This window comes from Limulus polyphemus, unplaced genomic scaffold (assembly GCF_000517525.1).
Source record: "Limulus polyphemus unplaced genomic scaffold, Limulus_polyphemus-2.1.2 Scaffold187, whole genome shotgun sequence".
NCBI lineage: Eukaryota > Metazoa > Arthropoda > Merostomata > Xiphosura > Limulidae > Limulus > Limulus polyphemus.
The window spans coordinates 235,384-248,478 of record NW_013665797.1 but is presented as its reverse complement, the minus strand read 5'-3'; the positions used below and the strand labels follow the sequence as shown (position 1 = coordinate 248,478).

General features: G+C 34.2%; 1 protein-coding gene across 1 annotated transcript in view; it reads left to right on the top strand.

The window, feature by feature from the left end:
* The window catches only part of LOC106478175 (CD109 antigen-like), a 138,544-nt gene that overhangs the window by 88,966 nt on the left and 36,483 nt on the right, over positions 1–13,095 (top strand). The window contains exons 7-11 of the mRNA XM_022381721.1: positions 494–533; positions 5,911–5,995; positions 8,283–8,403; positions 9,155–9,379; positions 11,908–12,138. Coding sequence (XP_022237429.1) covers positions 494–533; positions 5,911–5,995; positions 8,283–8,403; positions 9,155–9,379; positions 11,908–12,138 — 702 coding nt within the window. The remainder of the gene's footprint in view (positions 1–493; positions 534–5,910; positions 5,996–8,282; positions 8,404–9,154; positions 9,380–11,907; positions 12,139–13,095) is intronic.

Here is a 13,095-nt window from a genome sequence, read left to right as displayed (position 1 = left end):
CGGAGACGTAACAATATATATATATCATAAACCAATTATTGGGAGCGTATTCTACTTGCATACCTTGTGCACAGCAATTTTGAACTTTGATTTAACTACTGTTTTAAAAGCGATTAAATTGGAAAAAAAACAACTGTTTTACAACATTTCTTGAAAGACTGAAAGCATTAGGACAGTTAGATAGGTTTTTAAAAATTACAATACTAGGTTCAACTATAAGTAAGTCTATTTTACACTTAACTTAGTATCCCATTTTAGGCCGAAGTAAAACAACCTGTGCTGTACATATTACATACTAATAATAATAAAGCATCGGAACTGAGACTGAATTTCAATAAAGTTGGAACTTTAACGTTGTTTGACAACAACACACTTATCAACAAATAATAAATGTTCCAAATAAATCTTTAATGGTGGCTAATACAGTGACGTCGTTTATCTGCATGAGAATACTGTCTTTATAGTTTAGTAATTATTTCTATTAAATTTCTAGGGACAAGTTGGGGAAAAAACCTTTCTGGTGGAAGAATACTGTAAGTTTGACTTTTATAATATTTTCTTTATATAGATAATGTTCAACTGAGGTTAACGAATATATAATATTTATTCTATTTGCTTATGAACATATTTTAAATATATGTGTATCACCGAAACCCCTGAAGAACAGGGGTGTATTAACCAATAAGGCTTTCTAGGCTGGGGCCTAGAGTGCAACAATTTGAGGGGGGCATCTTAAGGGGAAAAAGTCAAAATATATTTAATTTAGATTTTTTTAATAATAAAAACACATTTCCACCCATTTCATTGGATTTAAATTTTTCTTATTGTGTTGATGGACAATGTTTCTAGTGAGTTATTCGGGAAGGAATGGGCACATCTAAAAGTGAGGGTCTAGAGCGCCAGTTAACCTTAATACGCCCCTGCTTACGGAAAGAATGGGTAATACTACAGTTTCTTCAGTCTGTGGTACTTAAATTAATTTGTTTATATTTCGCCTTGTAATCAGAGAGTTTTCTTATTATTCTACTAGAAGTATATTTTATGGATGTTGAAATGCAAACAGAATAAAATAAGTTTTACTAATCAAACCTTCCAGTGTATTCTTAGTAAATATTTAATTTGTATTTGTTTCGTAACGTATGAGACACCGTAGACTGGAACACTGACGTTAACCTAATACACATAGTATGTCTACCAAGACGTGAATTGAGGTTGACCTCATACACGGAGTATGTCTACCAAGATGTGGATCTTATTTCGCTTAATATATATATATATTAATAATTGTTATATAATTATGGTCCAACTTCAGCCATAAATTTTCGAAATTATGGCATGATAGGTATTGATATTTATAATCCCCTGGTGGCCCAGCATTAAGCTTTATAACTTATGATTGATGTTACAAACGAACGTGCTTAGAATCTTATTGCATTGCTACTGAAGGGCTATTATACTTTATATTTATTTGCACGTGAGAAAATCATTTTATTTATTGGTTTTCAAAGTTTTTGTGCTATAATTTACTAATTCTTTTCTTGGAATTATTTTAGCTTTTGCTTTAGATATATAATTTAAATTATCTTATCGCTATCAGTCATAAACTGTAGTAGCGTCCTCTGTGAAGTCTCAACCTTAACTTGACAAGTACGAATTGGGAATAAATTCTAATAAAACCTTTCTGCATGTCCATAATTGATTTCTATACAAGAAATCTGAGAAATATAGCTGGTTTTAGATCAGTTCTTCAACAAGGAGAGATGGCTAAATAATTACATTTAATGTTCTTCCTAAACCGCGTTTTAAATTACTTTTTCCTTTTATACTAATACTCTTCTAATAAATAAATATTTGAATTTTATTCACTACGCACTGTAACTTTTGTTTATTTAATATCCAGGTATTTCAAAGACAAGGTTTTAGTATTATTAAAAAAAATTCAACAGTTTGAGAAACTGTGACGAGAATCCTGAAGACTTCAGTTGACAACATTATAAAATATAACTCTTTTAATGGGAGATACCCTGATTCCCTGTAGAGCTAGCCTATAAACAAAGGGAGAAATTATACATACAAACTAACAGAAATCCATGACAACATTTTAGCTCATTCATGTATTTTTCAATGTTTTTATTACTTAGAAACATTAACATACATTAGGGCCCGGCATGGCCAGGTGGTTAAGGTACTCGACTCGCAATCTGAGGGTCGCAGGTTCGAATCCCCGTCCCACCAAACATGCTCGCCCTTTCAGCCGTGGGAGCGTTATAATGTTACGGTCAATCCCACTATTCGTTGGTAAAAGAGTAGCCCAAGATGCTAAATTAGGGACGGCTAGCGCAGATAGCCCTCGTGTAGCTTTGCGCGAAATTCAAAAAACAAACAGACATACATTAATACCGTATTAAAGGAATTTATGTCGTCATTATTAAAACTCACCACTAGGTGTAGTGATTCAGGAAATGAAATATTTCTTGAATGTTATTTAGTTGTAGAACGTATTTGGATATAAAAATCTCGGATGGTGATTTAGATTGATAAAAAATCGTTGAAAATTGTTATTAGCGACATACAACACTTTCAAACATAATACATCACTTTTAATGGTCAAACGTGACGTTATTATAGCGTACATATGGATTTAGATATGCTTTTCTTTTCTAGTATCAGTTTTTAGAGAGCAAGACTTTGAAATAACGTATGTTAATAGATTTTTCTTTACAGCCTCTTCAGAATCTCAAGAAAAAAATCATCTTCTTTAATGCAATGATATCAAATAACTTAATTCTTTTTGTTTTTTGATTTGTTATCAGCTGAGAGAAAACTGACCAGATTTGATTATTATTATTTTTTACTTCGATTAATCTTCTTATTCTTTTAGGCAAAAAATCCTGCCTTTCAAACTATAAATAATTATAAAATCAGTAAACCAGAGTTTAACAGCGGAAGGTTTATACCACCGAGATGGGAAAAGAAGAAATGCGAATGTGGAGTGTGTGTGTTTGTTTTAGTCTAAAAATAGTTCGAGAGTTGCCTAACATATTAAAAAAGAGTTACTTATGCTTTGAACTATCTAATAAATACCACGAATTCCATTACGAAACGTTCTTTTGGGTAAACAAAAATTTGGTATTTTTGTTTTGATGTTACAATCTAGAAGTCAAAACGCTCCTGCATCGGATGATTGGCAGCTGTCATTTATCTTGGTACTGATCGCCAAGCTTTATCTATACATCTGCTTGTTTGTCTGTCTATAAAGCAATAAAGCACAACCTAGGGTATGACTCGCCCAACTCTAGTAATAATCTCTGACTTAAGAGGGCAGCAATGCAGTTAAATTCCTCTTCTGATTAGTAATTTCATTTGTTTAGAAACGAAAGATGGGTGGATTTTTCACTAGCCATCTTCCAATGAAAATACGATGTATTGTGACTAATGAAATTCAGTTCTAGGTCAAAGCTGGATCCAGATTTACTTGTTGACTTTCAGTATCACCTGCTTGACACGTCATGCTGCTGAAATACTCCATATTTTTTCAGCTGTGAGCGCGTTAGAAAAGTGACAGTAAATTCCGTTATTCGATTTAATTAACCGGAAAAAATACCATTGCTGGTGGAGAATACTATATTTTCCATGGTCAGTGGTTTAAAAATTAGGGACAGCTGTACCTGAATGCCAAGGGTTTCTGACTTGACACGTGACGTTTAAATAGAAAATACCGTTCATTAAAATTGTGGAATATTATTGGTTGTACGTAAACAGAAATATTTTATCTTAAACTTAAACCAAACACACTAAAAATGTAGTCTTATCTTGAATTACGGCTGTACGAATAACGTCTGTATTTTGTATACAAATATGACAATCCTGGTATTTTATTGGACATTACTCGTTTCTGCTTTCTTTTGATCAACAAATCTTTGTTGATGTCATTTAATGCAATTTTTTTTACGTCAAGATTCTCGACTTTTATGTAAAAAAAATCAAGAAAACCACTATTCCGCGGCTCGTGTTTGTTTCAGATTAGACTCTCTGATTATTTGCTTGTTGTTTTTTTTTCGTGAAAGTTATATGAGGTATTCTAATATTCATATAATAACCCCAGTAGTAGTTCAGATGCGATTTATGAAAATATGATCGTCATATAAAAATGTTTTTTTTTTTAAACATTATATGCTGTGTATGTTGAATATATGTATGTTTCAACAATAGGAAAATTGCAAGCAGAATTAAGTTGGAAATATTTAGTGAAAGAAGTGTAACAGTTTACGTTTACATGAAATCTAAAAAAGGCAGCTGGTAGGGGGAGCAAGTTTCCGTTCGACGTTAAATCTAAAAAAGGGAGCTGTTACTGGGGGTGGCAAGTTTCCGTTCGACGTTAAGTCTAAAAAAGGGAACTGTTACGGGGGGGAGCAAGTTTCCGTTCGACGTTAAGTCTAAAAAAGGGACCTGTTATGGGGGAAGCAAGTTTCCGTTCGACGTTAAGTCTAAAAAAGGGAGCTGTTACGGAAGGAGCAAGTTTCCGTTCGACGTTAAGTCTAAAAAAGGGAGGTGTTACAGGGAATAGAGTTTTAGCTCGACGATAATTCCAGATGATGATAACTCGAACACTAGGTGTCCTTTTAATTGAAATTTTCGTATTTATATGTGCAGAGACTAGTCGATAACATCACCAAGCAAGCACAGTAAAAATTGCTGTTAAACGTTAACGCTTCCCTTCAGAATTCTGGAACTATTTCAAGAAAAAATATTGTATTATCCGCTATGTGAGAGTATCGTAAATCAGTTTCTCCTCGAACGATCACCTGGCGATGATATTATGATTTAAATAAATGTTTTTATAATTACATAGGGATTTGGACTAAGAACGCGACAAAATGTTGAACAGAGCGGGTTTTAAATGAAATATTATACAACACTGTTAAGCAGTGTGTTTTTTAATGTAATATCGTAAAACACTGTTTTTGAAAGGTTAAGTTTAAATATTACCACCAGGAGATGTGTTGTAGAAAATGTTTACGGTCGTTATGTTTGAATACTGAATACTTCGTGTTATCAAGTGTTGAAACTGATACAGACTGATCACTTAGCAGACACGTTAATATTTAAACATATTTAAAATGAGTACTTAGCAGACATGGCAGCATTTAAACTGATCCAGACTGAGTACTAAACAGACACAGTAGTGTTTAAACTGATCCAAACTAAGTACTTAGCAGGCACATGATGTTTATACTGAGCACTTAGCAGACACGTCAGTGTTTAAACTGATAATTGAACTTTCTGCTAGTTTACAAAATACGACCTTATATTTACCACTCCAAAACTAAAACTTATGCCCCCCCCCCCCTCGTGGTTGAGCAGTAATTGTCAGTAATTTGGGCAGGAACTCCATTTAAATCGATAGGACTAGACAAATCCGTTAAAACTATTGTTAGACATGAGAGTAAATAGTGAAGGTTGGTGGGATTCTCACTTTCCTTTTGTTAGTAATTTGGACAGGAACTCCATTTAAATCGATAGGACTAGACAAATCAGTTAAAACTGTTGTTAGACATGAGAGTAATTAGTGAAGGTTGGTAGCATTCTCACTTTCCTTTTGTCGGTAATTTGGACAGGAACTCCATTTAAATCGATAGGACTAGACAAATCCGTTAAAACTATTGTTAGACATGAGAGTAAATAGTGAAGGTTGGTGGGATTCTCACTTTCCTTTTGTCGGTAATTTGGACAGGAACTCCATTTATTCGATAGGACTAAACAAATCAGTTAAAACTGAATTCGTTTTTGGTGGTAATATGCAACGTGTTTCTAAGAATTTTAATAATTCTAGTACATTTAAACTTGAAATATATTTTGGTGACATTACATACACCAGAATATTGTAGTTTATCTTTACCCCCTTTTTAGATCAGACCCCATATGAGGTAAACCTAAGTATGCCAGCGTTCTTCATGGACACTAACGACTACATACAGGGATACGTCACAGCCAAGTAAGTAACAAACACCTTATAAAACGTATAAAATCTGCATGTTTGTATTTGTAGGCTGTACGTTAGAAACTGAAACGTACAGTATGTAATGTAACTCAAAAACAGAATAAATCTGAAATACATATTGACTATGCGTGTGGTCGTCACTTCTAATACTTTGTTGTGTTTAACTGAAAAACGTCTAAAATAAAAATCCTAAAAGTATTCTTATTATCTCTAAATAATTACAAGTGCCTTGATGGTTTGATTAAAAAATAACTGTTAAGTAATTACTAGAACTTACAAGTGAAAGTAAAGAAAACTGTAATAATATATCAACCACACCATGGCTGCTATATCTTATGCCGGCGAGGCAAATAGCAAGGCTCATCAGGTCTACTGGGATACGAGAGAAATAGTAGTGGTTATTTTCTTTTTTCTATTGTCATTTCATTCCAGTCCATAGTAGTAGTGGTCGAGACGCTTTTTTTCTATTGTCATTCCATTTCAGTCCATAGTAGTAGTGGTCGAGACGCTTTTTTTTGCTGTTGTCATTTCATTTCAGTTCATAGTAGTAGTGGTCGAGACGCTTTTTTTTTGTTGATGTCATTTCAATCCAGTCCACAGTAGTGGTCGAGACGCGCTTTTTCTATTGTCATTTCATTCCAATGCATATTAGTGGTCATTTTCCTTTTTTTCTATTGTCATATCATTCCGTTATATAGTAGTGGTCATTTTCTTCTTTTTTTTCTATTGTCATTTCATTTCAGTCCATAGTTGTGGTCAGTTTCTTTTTTTTTCTATTGTCATTTCATTTCAGTACATAGTTGTGGTCATTTTCCTTTTTCTATTGTCATTTCATTCCAATACATAGTAGTGGTCATTTTCTTTTTTTTTCTATTGTCATTTCATTCCAGTACATAGTTGTGGTCAGTTTCTTTTTTCTATTGTCATTTCATTCCAATACATAGTTGTGGTCAGTTTCTTTTTTTCTACTATCATTTCATTCCAGTCCATAGTAGTAGTAGTGGTCGAGATGCCTTTTTTTTTATTGTCATTTCATTCCAGTCCATAGTCGTGTTGTTCGAGACCTTTTTATACCATAATTTACTTAAACAATAACTGTTTCGGTGTGAATTAACTTAAGTTACTGAACTGTATTTCTTATCAATTTAATCATTACACATCAGAATTAGATTTGATTGATTTATATATTCATTTCACTTGAATTAACTTTATACGTTGTTCAGAAGAACTAGCAAAGCAGTATTTTATCATGTAACTTGTACCTCACAACAAATGTCGAATGCTATGGTTTTACCTGGATTAGTTGGATTAAGCAGGTTTGCTTTATTGCTTATGTTTTCATAGCACGGTCTTCAAAAGCAGTGCAGTCTATTTTCTCTGTTCGCTACATTTCTAGCATAAATTCGATTGTTTATATAAGTTGTATATTAGCTTTTTTTGTACCAGATAGGCTTTGGCTCTTTGACAGTCACTTCTGTTCCGAAAACTCGCGGGGAAAAAAAGCAAATGAAATTTTGAAGTGTAACAAAGAATGGTGGACGAACATTTAAATATACGTAAAAGAGTAGTTGTGAAATTAACGCGCTTAGCAACAAGTTGACGACAATTTCATTAAAAAACACTTCTTACTTTTTCTGACTTTCATTGTAAAAGATTTGAGCGGGATGTAATGGTTACGTATCCGGCCTGTAGTTCCGAGAATTCGCGGTTCGCAAACCGTTGTCGCATAAATGCGCTATGAGTGGGTGTATTTGTTTGTTTGTTTCTAATTATGCACAAAGCTACACAATGGGCTATCGAAACCCGGTGGTTTCTAGCGTTGTAGGTCCGCAGACATACCGCTGTGCCACTGGGGGGGCGAGTGGGTGTATTTGTTTGTTTGTTTGTAATTATGCACAAAGCTACACAATGGGCTATCTGTGCTCTGCCCACCACGGGCATCGAAACCCGGTGGTTTCTAGCGTTGTAGGTCCGCAGACATACCGCTGTGCCACTAGGGGGCGAGTGGGTGTACTAAACGAGTGACGAAAAATCTACTTATTCTCTCAGAGAGGAGTAGCCCGAGAGTAGAAAGTAGGTGCTGTTAACTAAATGCCTTCTCTCTCTCTACTCTTTTAGTTAAAAATTAGGGACAGCTATACGTAGAAAGATCTTGGATAGCTTTGCACAAAATTCGGAAACAAACAGAATAACATAGAAAATCACTTTTATCAATCAATTAACGCGATTAATGTATTACATTTGATCATTTTTAATCCCACTTTTTAATTTTTTTGACTAGTTATTCCGGAGGATCATCAGTTTATGGAAATCTGACAGTAACAACAACATCGATGGAGTATTTAGTGAACGATAATAGAAGCCGATCTCGTTCGCCAGAACTGCAGCACGTGCTCGATGTTGTACGTTTGCCTTGAATCCTTATCAATGATATAACATTTCATACGTATAGAATATATAAATGAATTTTAGAACGAAATTTATTTTAATCTTAAATTTATTAGTATTCTGAATTCGGCAGATTAATGGTTATCATTTTTATACTTTCTTGAAAAAACAGGTAGGATGTATTTTTTAGTTCCGATAAAATCCGTTAAATGTCTTTTCAGTTCTAGTTTACTCTAAATATAAATTGAAATAATTAATGTTAATACCAGATGTTAAAAGTTTCATTTGATAATTATGCAAATGATGGAAAAAATATTAAATTGTGATCAGAGCAAACTACCTATTTAGGTACAAAATAATAAAAAATGAAAATCAATCCGCTAATGAGAAGAACTAATTAAATACATTGTTTTTACATTTTTACTTATAAAGATTAATATGCATTTTTTATCAGTTGGGTACTCTAGCTGTTAGCGATATTTTCGGCCGTAAATCAAATAATATCTCAAGAGATATTTAGATGTTAATAAGAGAGAAAGTGGAGAGATTTTTAGGCATAATTACACTGAAGAGTTTTTGTTTTGTTTGTTTAGGTACTTCAGAGACTTGTAGCAATCGGATTTGTAGTTTGTAAAATTTAAAAAAATGATTTTCATGAAAATACTGATGAGAATTGAACCCTTCGAAAACTGGTTAAACCCCAAACGAAGGGGTGGGGTGTTATGTGAGTTAAATACACTAATTTAAACTCTTTATTTCTTACAGTTTGAAGGGTTCGCCACTTTCCAATTCAAGATGCGAGAGTTAACTCAGCTTGTTTCGAATACAGGGGGGATCAAAGTCCGGGTGACGGCCTGTGTGGGTGAACTTTTCTTGGATCGTGTAGAATGTGGATTTTCAGAGGCTATCATCTTTAATTCAAGCATCAAACTTCAATTCCTTGGCTCTTCTCCTCAAGTATTCAAACCGTCCATGCCTTTCAAAGCTTACGTACGTAGTTGAACTTTGTAGATTTCTACGATATATTTATTTGCATTTAAATATGTTTAAGATCCTTTCTTTAATAATTTAAGTAATTACTTAGTATTTAGTTTTAAGTTAACACTCACTGAAAATTTTGACCACCAGTTTCATCTAATTTCATACTTGTGTAATTTCGGTTAACCACAAACCCCACAGCAACGGTTAAAAGAAATAATTGTAACAGCTTTACGAGATTTAACAGTATTAACAAGCAACATTAACAAAGCAATATAAATAACATTTACAACTTCATCAGGTACTAGCTTAGGAAGATTTTGAATAACGTTAGAAGCATTACAGTTCCACTACCCCCTTTCTGGTTTTTATTTTTCTATTAATCTATCTTTGTTTTACTCTCTGTGTACATCCACTGACCTCTTTCTTGCCTTATTTTTCTATAAACTATCTTTGTTTTACTATCTCTGTACATCCACTGACCTCTTTCTTGCCTTATTTTTCTATAAACTATCTTTGTTTTACTATCTCTTTACATCCACTGACCTCTTTCTTGCCTTATTTTTCGATTAAACTATCTTTGTTTTACTATCTCTTTACATCCACTGTCCTCTTTCTTGCCTTATTTTTCGATTAAACTATCTTTGTTTTACTATCTGTGTACATCCACTGACCTCTTTCTTGCCTTATTTTTCTATTAAACTATCTTTGTTTTACTATCTCTGTACATCCACTGACCTCTTTCTTGCCTTATTTTTCGATTAAACTATCTTTGTTTTACTATCTGTGTACATCCACTGACCTTATTCTTGCCATATTTTTCTATTAATCTATCTTTGTTTTACTATCTCTGTACATCCACTGACCTCTTTCTTGCCTTATTTTTCGATTAAACTATCTTTGTTTTACTATCTGTGTACATCCACTGACCTTATTCTTGCCATATTTTTCTATTAATCTATCTTTGTTTTACTATCTGTGTACATCCAACTACCTCTTTCTTGCCCATGATACACTTAACCTTAAACCGTGTTCATGATGTTACAGCAATATATATATTGAACAGTATACTTATGTATTATGTTGTTACCAGTGGGAGACGTGTTCCCAGAATCTACTTTTTTTTCTACTAAGACGAAAGCTATTTATCATGCACCTAGGAACACAGTAACTTAGGATGTTATCTGAATGAATATTAAAACATCAAAACCGTGAGCAGACATGAAGAGCCGGAGTTATGATAATCGTGAGCAAATACGAAAAGAGCCAGAATTATGATAATTGTGAGCAGACACGAAGAAGAGCCGGAATTTACAACACCGTGAGCAGACACGATGAAAAACCGGAATTTACAACACCTTGAGCAGACACGATGAAAAACCGGAATTTACAACACCGTGAGCAGACACGATGAAGAGCCGGAATTATCAACATCGTGAGCAGACACGATGAAGAGCCGGAATTTACAACACCGTGAGCAGACACGAAGAAGAGCCGGAATTTACAACACCGTGAGCAGACACGAAGAAGAGCCGGAATTTACAACACCGTGAGCAGACACGATGAAAACCGGAATTTACAACACCGTGAGCAGACACGATGAAAAACTGGAATTATCAACATCGTGAGCAGACACGATGAAAAACCGGAATTATTCATTCGTGGAATCATTTATTTGTGCATTGTTTGTTTGTTTGTAATTAAGCACAAAGCTACACAATGGGCTATCTGTGCTCTGCCCACCACGGGTATCGAAACCCGGATTCTAGCGTTGTAAGTCCGCAGACATGCCGCTGTGCCACTGGGGGGCATTTGTGCATTGAAGTTTAACATTAAACAAAAAACAACTTGTCCTTCTTTATCCCGAAATATAGAAGTTGCTTTCTTTTATTGGCTTTTAGCTTACTTGTAGTGCAAGCTCCGAACTTTCATAAAAGAATTCTCAAGCAAAATTCAGTATAAATTCAACTATAAAGTTTTGAAAAATTTTAATGACACACATTTGGTGATAAAATAACCATACCTTGATTTGTTGGATAGACGTAAGAACCATTTATAACATCAGATATTGTGCTGGTGAAGTAAATGTTGAAAAACTGTAACTTTAGAGTTCACTGCTATTCGAAAGTCTACTTGATCTGTGAAATTTTAATTATTAGTTAATTTTATGTACACGGCGTGTACTTTATACATGGTAGTAACCAGGAACGGATCAAGGGACAGACGGATCTAGGCTAAATTTTTCTATCGGGCCTATCATGTTCGCGACTTAAGACTAAGGCAATAAAAACACCTAAAGCTAATAACCAGGCTTTTTTTAGCCTGGGGCCTGGTGCTACAACCACAATAGCCTCCCCCACCTTAATCCACCCCTTGTAGTAGCATATACGTAGTGTAGACATATATTGATACTGCTGTCGTGTTTGGATTTTTGTGTTCTTCATAAGTACTGCTTTTCTGATACAGTCGGCATACTTTGTAGAATATTTTCCTGACACTATATAAACTAACTTATTGAAAACAGTAGCCTTTCTGTTCAGCTTGCAGTATCTTACCATGACGGATCAGCACTACCACCATGGCGTTTGTCCAATCAAAAGCTGGACATCAAGCCTATTTTGACCCTGGTCAATGGCGCCTCAGAAAAGCTGGACATCAAACACGAACTCTTGTCTCCTGTTCGTCCGGGAGTCTGGGAGTTGGAGCTCGACTTAAAGGCCGAACTGGGAGGAAAGACGTTACTGAACAACGTTAAAACGCTTAGTTTAGAGGTAAGGCAGTCAAATATTGAAAACTTGGATTGATTAACAGATTAACCACAATGTATATATATAATATCACACTACTCAGTGTTAGCTTTGTATGTTTTATTTATGGCAAAGACTTGGGCTATGGGATTGACTGTCACTTTTATAACACTCTCACAGCTTAAAGTGTGGATACTATTTTGTTGTATCGCACAGATTGTTTATTTTCTTACTTTCTTTCTCTTAAACACTCAAAATGTATGTGTAGTTATCTTCATTTAAAGAATTTAACTATTCTCGTAATGACAACAAAACTGTTGAAGATAGTAATAACAAGTAAAACTTTTTACTTCTCTTTTGTTATCTCTCCGTATATTCAATTTAGTAAAGCGTTATCTTAATGTTTTACGACGTTATGATAATAAGCTTTTATTAAAACTTAAACAATTTCGTTGATAAAAATTCACCCCTATTATACTTCAACAGCAAAACTTGACTCATGCAATCAATAAATAAATAGCAAAAAAATTATCGTTAATTCACATTTGGCTCTGCACATCACTTGGAGGAGGGTGAAGTTTATTCCCCCCCCCCAAAAAAAAAGTTAAACAGCTCCCCATATTAGATTGGCCCGTCTTCACATTATCCAGATTGAAATCCATTGTCTCCCTTTTCAGCCTACTCTCCCCTTCCTGACAGTAAACAAATCAACAACTTATGTTTTAACACATCCCTCAGGAGCCAAGGGGTGTCTTTACACTACAATTTGTTGAATATTAAAAGTAAGTTCAATCAGGAAACTATCAAAGAGGGGGGTTTTGGACGTATCTTTTTGAGACAACTTTTCGTTGTTAATTGATAATCTTTAAGTGAAATACAGCATCCTCAAGTCTCCATACAAGCTGGTATTATGGTCTACCCGCTAGGAGTAAATTCAGTATATATATATACAATAAAGCCACATTCTCAGCATCATTAATT